The sequence below is a fragment of the Pan troglodytes genome, chromosome 1 (assembly GCF_028858775.2).
Source record: "Pan troglodytes isolate AG18354 chromosome 1, NHGRI_mPanTro3-v2.0_pri, whole genome shotgun sequence".
Lineage (NCBI taxonomy): Eukaryota > Metazoa > Chordata > Mammalia > Primates > Hominidae > Pan > Pan troglodytes.
This window is the reverse complement of record NC_072398.2, coordinates 139,475,919-139,488,667: the sequence shown is the minus strand read 5'-3', so window position 1 is coordinate 139,488,667 and position 12,749 is coordinate 139,475,919. Positions and strand designations below refer to the sequence as shown.

Below are 12,749 nucleotides of genomic sequence, written 5' to 3'. Positions count from 1 at the left end.
TAAGGTTTTGCTATTTGTTGTTTTACTTTTAAAGCATCATGAATGGGAAAAAGAAGACAGCTGACTGACAGGCAGCTCTAGTGGCTAAGACCTCTGAGAGTTGATGACAAAGTCCCTGGATTTCAGGGTCCACAACCTTTGATGAAATCACCACCACTTGGTCTGTGTGAGCTGGCAACTGACCAGCACCTGTATTCAGGAAACACTGTCCATCTTCTCTCATAAAGACAATGTAGGATTTGGAGGGTGTGACCTTTAAATTGCAGTTAAGAGAACCCTGGAAGTTTGGGAGCCTTGTTCTGAATGCACTTGTTAAAAACAGGAGTGAAATATAGACTTTGTCCTAGCTACAGTAGAGAGAGCCTTGTGTGCCAAACAGATAAATTACCTGAGAAACTGGGGTGGGGGATAGCTGCTATTGGAAAAACCTTTTGGGGAAGGGGTTTAGCTGTTTGCACATGGGGACTGCAGTTGCCAGCGAATGGCCTCTCTTCCCCACTGAGGTTCCCTGTGGGGTGCAGTGTGAGTATCTCCTAACACTTTAAGCATCCCACTTTTCATTACACACCCCACTGCATTTTAGCTAAAGCCATTCATCGTGCCAAATGTGCAGTGCTTTGGAGAGGAAGGAAACCTCAAGTCACACACATGGTTTGCATTTATCAGTGCAAAAGGCCCTAGAGTTAGTCTTCTCTTCGGCAAAACCGGCCTCAGTGCAACCCTCAAAAAATGGCTCTAGGTAGGGAAAAGTGATCAGGGCTCTCCAATAAAAAACACTGCATTTACTTTGAAAAGTCAGAGCATAAACTTCATAAACTTCTTGTAAGCAGCATCCCCTCCTTCAATGTGGGAAACCCCAGAGGGCCAGGCCTGTTTATGAATGAGCCTCCTCTTTCCTGTCATGCTGAAATACACATCTATCAGCCGGAGATAAGCAACCCTTCCAGCTGCTTCATTAAAACAAAACACTCGAGGAAAGGCCCTGCCCTCCAGTGCAGGAACTTGGCCCCATTACTTCCATTCTCTTTCTGGGGCCCCTCAAAAGCCTCTGTGAAAAAAGCAGTTCTGCAAAATGTAGAACTGGCTCATGTCCCTGGGTCTGGTTACAGCTTTTTCTGTCACCCCTTTCATGAACCACACAGCTATACACACTTTTGCATCAACCTCAAAGTATTTATGTGCTTGTTGTAAGTTTGGCCCTTGTTGTACTTCCTCTAATTATCTTTTCTTCTGGGATTGGCGGGATGGATAGGGGACTGGGGTCAATATTCCTGAGAAGCGGAGAAACACTGCTTTTTTTTTTTTGAGACGGAGTCTCGCTCTGTCCCCTAGGCTGGACTGCAGTGGCATGATCTTGGCTCACTGCAACCTCCACCCCCCGGGTTCAAGCAATTCTCCTGTCTCAGCCTCCCAAGTACCTGGGACTACAGGCATGTGCCACCATGCCTGGCTAATTTTTTGTATTTTTAGTAGAGACACGATTTCACTGTGTTAGCCAGGATGGTATCGATCTCCTGACCTCGTGATCGGCCCACCTTGGCCTTCCATAGTGCTGGGATTACAGGCGTGAGCCACCACGCCCGGCTGAAACACTGCTTTTGACTTTTTTGGAAACCTACGTTTTGGACCCTCCCCAGCACTGCCCTCTACTCTTCATGTGTGTGTATAATTAAGGCTGGGGAAATTAGCCTCCATGGCAATAACTTTCTGCCAAAAATTCACTTTCCCCAGAGTAGGAGCTTTATTTCTAGAAGGGAATCAAATCTCTTAACTATTCTGAGGTCAAAACAAAAACAACCTCCAGAGACCCAAACAACTCTAGATATGCTTTAAGAATTTGACTCCCTTACAAACTACATGTTGGTCCATACCCAGCTGGATCCTCACATAATCAATCAGAAGGACTAATGTGGCTATGCATGAACCACATTTTAAAAATATTTTTTCCTATTTAAATAAGGATACATCTGAAAAGCAGGAGGCCAACTCCATCTTTTCTTTTTTGGCTCACCTGGGCTTTGTTTGCTCAGCCCAACAGCAGGTAAAAGAGAAGGCCTTGCTTCATCAAGCAACAGGGAGCAAGTGTGCTCCTCCAGGATCTGCCCTGTGCTTGATTATTCACATTCAGGAAAAGTGCCAGGACTATGCCCTGCCCAGGAAGCCTGAATATCTGCTTTCCGATGTCTATTTGCCAAATATAATTTGTTGCCATGTCAGTTTATTTTCATCAGTGCCCATTAAAGAGACCTTTCAACTTCCCGAGTTTTGGGAACTCTTGTTCTGGTAATGCAAAACACTTCAAAACAAAACCCCAAACAAAACAAAGAAGCCTCCGCACTCAAGACTGCAGGATGCATCTCACCAGCTGGATAAGTCAAGTTAACCTAATATTATATTGACTTTGATCCAATAATGGGCCAAGGTGAGTCTCTGTCTGAGAATCTGCTGGGAAATATTGAAAGTCCCCTCTTCAGATCATCCTTTCCAGTTCTGTGGCTATTTTCACATGTAAGATGCAAGGTTTCTCAATATAACCATGTTTTAAAAATAACTCTTACCTTTTGACAGAATTAAGAAAAAGGTTTTTCACTGTCAAATGGAAGTGATGCTACAGAAAAATTCACCATGAGGAAGAAAGTTGAATGTACAGATGCTTCTACTTAATGGGCCAACAGAGACCCCTGGGTTTTCTGAGATGGGTCTTTGGCTGTCTGCTCTCCACTGCAGTGGTCTCTGATTTCGTGGAGCACCAACTTTCTCTAAAACATCCCTTGGGTGACAAGTATAACAAGGCTGCTCCTAAAGGAGATGGGCAGGGAGGACCTCGTGGCTAAGCAGACTAGGCCCAATTAACACATCTAAGAAATTCAAGGAGGGCGCCTTGCTTGTAAATAAATATCAGACTTGGCCAGCAGAGGAAATGTACTCAGTCTTCCTGCTTTCCTCCTAAAATATCAAACCACAGTGAGGGAACAGAGATTTGAGAGGAGGGAGAGTGAGTAGGGGAGAGAGGAATTTGGTGCCTGACATACTCTGGAGGAGGAGAGTACACTGAGGATAAGGACACTAAGGATTAATTCCACCCATCTCACAGTTAGCCTATGGCTGGGCCTAGATACTGCCAGAGATGCCTCAAGAAATAGAAAAACAAAGCCAGATGCAGTCACTTACAGTGCCAGCTACTTAGGAGGCTGAAGGGGGAGGATCTCCCGAGGCCAGGAGTTAGAGACTGCAGTGAGCTATGATCTCACCTGTGAAGAGCCTCTGCACTCCAACCTGGGCAACATAGAGAGACCCTGTCTCTACCAGGGGGAAAAAGAAAAAAAGAAGCAAAAACAAACAAACAAAAAACATTTCTTAATGGAGAATGTTTTATTTCTTTAGCACGGCATGGAGTTGTCCAGATCTGACTTCCTGCTACCTCTTTGGCGTCTATATTACAACTGTATTCTTATTTCTAAGTCTTTCACCATGGCAGGTCCTGGGGAAGAAACTATTCAAGAAAGATGTGAATAGCATGGGAGGACTCTGTGGGGAAACAAGAGAAGAGTTAAAAAGAAAGGTGAGGGCAAGCTTGGTATTTAGGCCAAAGGAGACTATTGCAAATACTCTCCATGAGGATTATTACAAATAGGAGCAGACAGCTGTTCTTTATCTCCCTGGAGGGCAGAACATGAGGAAATGAGTTTAAATGGCAGGACTAGGGATTTAGATTAGATAGAAAAGAACTTGCTGATTATGAGGATTGGTTAGTTATAGAGGGAATTTATGGAATCTCCTTCTCAGGAGATATTTAAGCACAGGATTGAAAACCATATACCTGGGGACACTTTAGATTTAATATTCCTTGATGCTAGAAAGAAAATAAAGATATTTTCTTCCAGATCTACGTGTTGGATGTGATTTTGTATCAATTAATGTCTCAGTTTCTTGATCTCCTAACTGTAATTAATTCACAAGCTCACTCTTTAAGCAGAGTGAACGATACTACCTTTAATTTAGAGAAGTCTTCAATCACTTTTTATCATTTTCAAATTTCATTCCTCCCCAGCCTCCACACAAAAGACTCTTCTTTTGCAGCATAATTCTCCAGGAGGGGTGAGTTAGATGTTGTTAGAAGTCACGGGGAAAAGACTATATCAAGAATTAAAGTTTTTCACCATGTCCTGCCTACTACTTTCTTTCTATATTCCTGCAGTGTGGCCAACCTGTTTGTATATGGACTTTGGTTTTCTGTGGTATCTTCCCTGCCTTTGTGGCCCCTGAATAGGATGCAAAATCTGATAATAACTAAGAAGAAGAAGAAAAGCAAGAGGGAAAGAGAAATCAGGTGGAGGAGGAAGGCTGTCCTCCACAGCTATCGCTACAACCCTGAGTCAGAAACTGGACTTGAAGCTCTGGTTTGTTCAATGGCTAGACTTGCTACCTTAGTAGGTGTATTAGTTGTGTTTCCCTTTAGTCAACACAGAGATAATCACTACTTCACAGGGTTATTAGGGTGAGCGTACTTAAAACAAGAAATGCGTAATAAAAGCTTTTTCAACTTTAAGGCTGCTCTGATGTGTAAGCAGAAAAAAAATCTAAGCGTGTAAGGAACACTGTTTCACAGAGCATAATAAAATGCTGAAGTTTTGAATTAGGTGTGCCCATCCCAACTCATCAGGCAGTTTTCAACAACCCTCCATGGAACACACCATGTGTTCTTAAAGCAAAAGTCAAGCGCATACCCGAAAGTCCACCCAAGTCAGGTAAGAGGTTTTCATTAGAAGTAGCTCTGGAGATGCCAATGTCTTCAGAGGCCTGAGGTTTCTCCAGGTTCCCAAGTGTAGCCCGATGAAAAGAGAAACAGCAAGAAGACAGACTAAGGTGTGATAAGGTAGGAGGCAAGAGACCAAGTCCCAGGGATCAGACAGATGCAGCTGGAACAGATGGAAACCCCAATGTGACTGTAAAGAAGGCAGGCTCCACTCTCTTTTCACTCAAATGCCCATATCATTATTTTATAAAACCATTAAACACAGAGGTTAAGATGAATGCCTTCGGCTTTCCTGGTGTCTATTGGTGTGTCTTTTTCTCTCAAAAAACAAAGTGCCTCCCGGAGCATCTGGCCATTCATACCCTTCCCCCTTCTTCTCACCCTCCCCTCAGTTTCCATGAAAGGTTAATAGAAAACTTAATTCTTCAGATTAGAAACACTTCTTCTTTCTCCAGTGAGACTTCCCTTGTCAGTTCTCCATTTTTCTGACACAGTTCATCAGGTCATTGCTTTCCTAAAGGTTGGCATGTGTGCCTGTAGCTGGGTTTCTGCCTGAGCCAATCTGCTTATAATCAGTCTGTTTGGTTATTCTCTTCCTCTGAATATATGGGAACTCCACGACAGCAAGGACTTTCTGTTGCTCATGGCTATTTTACCAGTGCCTAGAATAGCGTTGGCATTTAACAATAGCTTAAAAAATCCATTGAATAAGTTGAGTGAAAGAACGAATACATGAGTGAACAAACCAAAAAAATTTAGCTGACACTAAACAGAGGCAAAAAGAAAAACCAAAACACATGTTAATTAATGTTTATTATCTGATAAGCAGAAGGAAGATAAAAAGATTATGGCTACGTGACCTTTGAATTTGTAATAACAGAACAGGAAGAAAAGAGTGAACTCTGAATCAAGAAAGCAAGCCTTCAGTCCTGGCCGCTGTGCCTGGGTAACTTTGAGCTTGTCACATCAGTTCTCTGGGCTCAGTTTTCTCGCTATGTAAAAAGGAAATGCTGATGCAGACTAGTAATTTTCCAAGGACTCCCTTTAAGAAACTGATTTAAAAAAAAAAAAAAAAAAAGCAAGGGTACGACTTTGCATAGAGATAGTGCATTTAAAGGCATTGACTTGCATTCCTTTCCCAAATCTTACCAGAATGACAGTAAATGGACTTTTAAAGGCATAAACACATGAAAACAAAGATAACAAAAGTAAAGATAACAGCAATAAAATATATTGGAAGCTGGTGAGGAAATGGGTGAGTAGCAACTGACTTGGCAGACTCAAGAGAGCCGAAACCTAAGCCAACAGTGGGAAAAACTGAGAAACAAGCAATTTATGTCACCGAACCCTTAAAAAACTCAGGGAATGGTGGCATCAGGCACCTCTGGAAACCTCCCTTGAACATATGGCTATAAGCAAGAGGGGTTGGCTGAACTATATGAGAAGCAGAATAGTTCTCTAAATTTCCTCCCTCACTCCACTGGGCTGAGATCTGCCCTTCCTAATCCAGGAAGAAGACGGGAAGTTTACTCTCTTAAGAGGAGGAAACTGAAGGTTCCAGAAATGATCAACACCAGGCACATTTGAGGGCAAGAGTACCACATTCAAAAGGGGGGATTCAGCAAACATATATTAATACGTATTTTGGCTCACCTGGGCTTCTTTTGCTCAGCCTAAAAGGAGATAAAGCCAGATGGCCTTGCCTCATCTAGCAACAGTGAAACTCTGAATCAAGAAAGTAGGGTTCCAGTCCTACTTTGTAACAAATTTGTCTCCTGCAGAATTTGCCATGCGCTTCACTATTTGCATTCGGGAAAAGTGCCAGGATTATACCCTGGCCGGGAAGTCTGGATATTTGCTTTCCGGTGTCTATTTGCCAAATATAATTTGTTGCCATGTCAGTTTATTTTAATCAGTGCCCATTATAAAGGTCTTTCAACAGCCAGTCCTATACCTTTCAAGCAGGAGGCAAAAAAACATATTTTATGGAAGCCTGAAGAGCTAAAGAGGAAAGATCCAATGATGAGGTATCAGGGATTCATCAATAAAATGGCCCAGTCAGATCATCTTAAAGAAGTTCACAATCAATACATCCCACCCACAGCTTAGAATTTCCTCATTCTTTTTTTTTTCCTCATTCTTAAATAATCCTATATTAATATTCTCAGATGATACTGCACCCATGAAACAAGAATAGAACTTTTTTTAAAAGAAAAGAAATTCACAGGAAAAAAGTTACTAGAATTAAAAAAGTTATTGGAATTAAAAAATTTGAAGCCAGTATTAAAAACTCAGTAGAAAACTGAAAGATAAAGATGAGACAATCTCCCAGAAAATAAAGAAAGCAGACAGATGGAAAACAGGAAAGAAAGGAAAATTAAAGGACAAGAGGTTCAACTTTCAAATAAAATGATTTCTAAAATGAGAGAAAACAGAAAAAAGGGGGTGAGAAAAAAATAAATCATTCTTAAAAATCTCAGTACTGAAAGATATGAGTTTCTAAACTGAAAGGGCCCAATTAGTGACCAGCATAATGTATAAACATACACCTAACTCAAGAGATATCATTGTAAAATTTCTTCCAGAAAGAAAAAACAGGTTATATACAAAAGGGATCAGGAATCTGCACAGCTCTGAACTTCTCAACAGCAATCCTCAGAGCTAGAAGACAATGAGGAGGGCTTTCAAAAGTCCGAAGGAAAAAGTGTCTATAATCTAACATTCTATACCTTGCCAAACTGTCTACCAGGTGTTTCTGTTAAATGAGGATATTTTCAGACATGCAAGGTGTGAAAAACATTTGCGTCCTCTGTACGCTTTAAACCAGGAAGAAGAAAGGCAGGAGATACATGACACAGGACATCCACAACTCAAAAGAGAAGTGAAGGGAATGCACAGAATGGTAGCGAAGAAGATCATAGGAAGACAGCAGTGTCCAGAAATGGAGGGAACTGGTTCAGACAGGAGCAGGTCAGAGGCTCCAGGAAAGAGCTGAAGAAAAGGAATCAGTAGAACATTCCATATGTCTCAATGTATTAAAAGGAGATTGAGACAGCTGGCAGGGTCAGCAGAAGAATTAATGATAAATACATAGAAAATTAAGCTGATGACTGAGGCAGGAGAATGGCAGGAACCTGAGAGGCGGAGCTTGCAGTGAGCCAAGATTGCGCCATTGCACTCCAGCCCGGGTGACAGAGCGAGACTCCGTCTCAAAAAAAAAAAAAGAAAAAAAAGAAAAGAAAATTAAGCTAATGGGGTAGGGTGGGGAAAGATAATAATTAATTCTAGGGAAAATTAAAAGTCATGCAGGATATTATACTACATGAGTTAACTGTGATTAGCATTTAGGTAGTCATAATAATGTAAACAGTAAATGCTGCTCTAACCAAAATGTCAGTATATTTCTATTAAGAGGATGGTGGCGGAAGGGGATGTTTTCCATAACAGGAGGTCTAGAGCAAAGGTGTAAACCTGCGAAGTCAAAAAGCAGCAATATACTCAGGTTATTTAGAAGTATGGATTAACATCCAAAAGGATGAGCTAAGCGCCAAAAATAATGCTCTGGGGAGTGAGAAAAGAAGGTAAGGACAGTAGGGGTGTGATTTTTTTTTCATAACGAGTCTTGTAGGATTATTTCAACCTTTAAACTATTTGCATGTACTACTTTGATGAAGCTAAAAAGTTTTACTAGAAAATAAAAATAAAAGCATTTGTTCCTCCCTTCAAGAAAAAAACAGATAAGATTTTGCATGTGACTTTAGGGACCTTCATGGACTAGAAGTTAGGGACCCCTGAACTAGGTAGGGTTCCTAGGAGCATGAACATTCTATGGTTCCAGCACCATTTCAGCCCCCAAGCACTCCTCCTCTCTACAGCATCTTAGGAGAGAATGTAAGTTTTAGGAATGGAGTTTTCCAAACAGAATTAATCCAGCCTTAAGGGAATATCTCTTATTGTGCCCAGAGTTGTCATATGATAAAGTGGGAACCCAGTCTTTGTAGAGTAACACACATTCCAGGTATGTAAGTAGATATCCACAATCCAAATTTGTGACTTGGTTTTGTGCTCCGTGCTGCACATGGAATGGAAAGCGTAAACAAAGGGAAAGTTATTCAAATTAAGGATTGTTTTTCACACAGAGGCAGATGCTATCTGAACCCCCAAATACAGCATATACGATCTGTGAGTTCCACAGCTTCAATTACTGTTGAAATTGAACGGACTGAGCCAGTATTTGTATCCTGGCTCTCCCCATTGCCCACTGCATTACAATCTTCCTTATTAATCTAAATTGCTGCTAGCTGACCCAGGTAACAAACTGAAGGGGTTCTGGAAAAGAACTATCATGTGGTCCTGAAGTGAGTCTTCTTCGTGCTTGTATGATGCTGGTATTCCTCAAGAGCAATCTATAAAATGAACCAGAGGCTACAGTTTTTAATGAAAAGTAATTTTGAAGCTGTCTCATAAGTCATGCCAATGGATTTTAAGCCCAAATGACAGTGTCTATAAACCTTTTACCTTCTGAATCAGTGTAATTCATTTTGCTGGAAAGCATCACAGGAGGGAGGTCTTTGGTTTCATTTTTCTTAAATTTACTTACAAACCTATTTCTACATTAACAGTACTTGAAAGGCCCTCCTGAAGTCTCTGGCTTGGGGGAAAAAGGATCAGTAACAACAGACTTCCAAATTCAATGAGGATGAATACATGCCATACCACCAAGTTTTGCTTTTTATCAGGTTTGTGTGCTTGGCTGTGGGTAACAGTCTGGATTATTGGGGGGATTTCAGTGGGGCATGTTCCAGTAGTGAGTATTATCTGGTTGCCCTATATTCTGCCTGGACCTGGCTTCCTGGCCCAAGATTAGCTATGAGAGTGCAGCTGTGTGACCAAGGCCAGTCAGTGGCTGAGCAGGCACATGGTAAACATCTGTGGGTGACCCAGTCTTCTTGGAGGACTTTCAAACTCATTCCCAACAGCCAACACAGGCTGCCAACAGCCCTAGAACCTCTCAGCCAAGCAGGAGGTTGGAAAAGTTGCAAAGAACTGTTAGCTTGAGATCTGAACACGTCAGTATTCCTGCGACAAAATTACTTACTTTAAAATGCTGCTCTGCTAAATTCTGTCTTTCTGGTCCTTTTATAAACTGTTTATGAGGGAGAATCCTCCTAAACTGATTCACAGATGGTTATATAATACTCAGAATCATGACACTGGAGTCTTATTTATTTTGAGACAACTTCTCTCTCTGTCGCCCAGGCTGGAGTGCAGTGGCACCATCACAGCTCACTTCAGCCTCAACCTCCCAGGTTCAAGCAATCCCCACCTCAGCCAGCTGGGACAAGAGATGCACACCACCACGCCATGCTAGTTTTTGTGTTTTTTTGTAGAGACATGGTTTCACTATGTTGCCCAGGCTGGTCTTGAACTCCTGGGCTCAAGCGATCCTCCCGCCCCTGCCTCCCAAAATGCTAGGATTATGAGAAGTCATTTTTTAATCTTTCACGTAAACATACCTCACTCAAAGTATCCTGACTAGGAACAAGCATTTGAGGACTCAAAGTCTCTCTATTCAAGTCTTCTACATTTTTGCCAAGAGGTTGCCTTTTGGGTGAATGTCCCATGCTAGGCATGAAAGAGTCCATTCCTCTCCTTCTGGCATAATCTAAAATACCTCAGGCAGGAGATGTAGTATTTAAAGTGAAAATTCTGATTTGAATCTGACGCTTTTAACTATCAGAGGATCACTGTGTCATGCTTTTATTCTCAACAGCTTGACGTTTTGTCTAGCAATCAAGAGGGTAAAGATATGACTCTCCAAAATATCCTTCAGTACTTCCTTCCTCTTTAAATCAGCCATCCTTTCAGCTTGGCCCAAGGGGAAGCCAAAGATCATGGCATTCATTGGTTTAATGGACAATTAGTGAAATTCTAAACAGAGAAGCTGGGCCTGCCACTTGCCTCTGACGGATCAATCTGGCACAGTTTACCTAGGTTCACAGTGTAAAACTACAAGGATCCAAGAACAAACAAGAACAAGACCGATTTTATACATTCTAGTTCTCCAGAATGCCACAAAATGCATGTCACTCCTGCCCATAGTTGTAAGGAAACTAAGAAAGAATCAATAGCAGGGCAATCCATTTGTTCTTTCTCCATTGCATTAAAGACTCCCTTTGCTGGCCTGCATTCTGTATTGGGGTCAGAACAGGTTCTCTCATCAGGCTAGTAAGTTTCAACCTTGGGATTGGTAGGGAGGAGCACATCTGAATTTTGAAGATTGAGGGATAATAGCTTGAAAATGAAGTGCTCTGTTTCATCACTTTTTTTTTTTTCAGTTCATGGAAATCTATTTAGAAAATTTAACTTTATAGAAAAACATGAAAATTTTATGTTTTATCAAAGAAGACATAGCACGGGTTAAAAAAAGGTTGAGAAAATCTGGTTTAAGTCATTGATTAAGGACTCTGATGGACAGTGCTCAATACCTTGGCAGGTGTGGTAATAAAATCCTGGCTTTCTTTTTCACTTCCTCTCATGTATATGCCTATCCTTAAGTCTTTGGTTTTGACAGAATGGTTTGTATTTCTGTACGTTGTCTGCATTAACTTTAAACTCTAACAACAAAGTAGCTTTATTAGCAGCTAAATTTCACCAACATCACAATCGCAATTAGCACAAACAGTTTAAACATTCCTTTTCTTTCCACTGTTTATGGCAAATTATACTTTTGTAAAACCCAATTTATACCAAATATGTAAATGTAAAAATAGTAGGAATGAACTTTCTCTTTCATTCGTTATTTCATCCAACAAAACACTGAGTGTCTATTGTGTGGCAGGAACACAAGCTGTTCACCAACTCATACTCAACAGTCACACTAACCTGTGTGAGAATAGATGTACCACAAGGCCCCCGTCAGGAGTGCTCCGATCACAAAGGCTGCAAACGCAATGCCCATCACGGTTAGGGTGTCCAGACCATGGAAAATTGCTATAAAGGAGAGAAACCGATACACACAACTTTTTGGTTAGTCTGCATCATACATTGCAATTTTATATTTGTTTCACAAGCACTGTCATAAAGGTTGAGCACTAATAAAATCCGAGAATGCAATGAAGATTCCAATAAAATACACTGTATTTTGTAACTTGCAAATTTTTTTCAAAGGATAAATGAAATTATCAGGTTTCCAAAGTATTCTCAGTTTGCAATTTATTTTCATCAACAAACTAACTAAAAAATCAGATTTGCAAACTCTGTAAAATCTTGTCTGTCATCTCATTGTCTCACTCTGAGGACCTACTATTTGAATGGAGGGTAGCTTGAAAATTCACAGGTTAAGATGCTTTGGAAAATAAAGTGAACTTCCATGATCAAAATCTGGCTTATTGCTGTTTATTCACTGAACACCTCCAAAAATGACACACTGCACAGAAAACACATACCTTAGAATACTTTATACACATATTTTTGTGAACATTTACAAGTATGAAAGATAACAGAAAGAAAGGAGAATATAGAATAAAAATAAACTATTCCCATGGATTATAACATTTCACCGATCTCCTCATATTAAACTCTTAATCTTAACAGCTTCATATTGTATCATTTAAAACAACTTACTTTTTAACACTTTTCCAACCATGATCTTTCTATAAGGGGAACGGAAATACTTCCCAGTGGGGAGTGATGTCAGTTTTATGGTCAGCAAAACATATAAATAGAACCAATTGTTTCTCCATTTGGCAAAGGTTTTTATATTTGAAATTAATTCCAGGCCCCAGAAATAGAACATTTCCTTTCATTTAAGAGAACTACCTTCTTTGAGTCACTTATAAAAAGTTAAAATTGGTTTCCAAGGGAGAGGAGTTTTAGGTAGAATACAATTTCTAAGGTCTCTGGGTTTTGAATATAAGTGGGAAATACAGGATCTCCCCACTATTATCATATTATTTCTACTTTCTGCTCCAGTCAGAAGCAACTCCAGTGA

At 40.6% G+C, this 12,749-nt stretch overlaps 1 protein-coding gene across 7 annotated transcripts in view; it reads right to left on the bottom strand.

Annotated features, from left to right (window-relative positions):
* The window catches only part of TGFBR3 (transforming growth factor beta receptor 3), a 205,384-nt gene that overhangs the window by 3,666 nt on the left and 188,969 nt on the right, over positions 1-12,749 (bottom strand). For 5 of the 7 annotated variants that reach the window (XM_016922373.3, XM_513555.9, XM_009425129.5 and 2 more), the window contains one exon: positions 11,642-11,749. In XM_016922373.3, coding sequence (XP_016777862.3) covers positions 11,642-11,749 — 108 coding nt within the window. Of the gene's footprint in view, positions 1-3,353; positions 3,529-11,641; positions 11,750-12,749 lie in introns of those variants that run through there. The other 2 variants (XM_016922380.4, XM_054685010.2) reach the window with 1 other exon arrangement.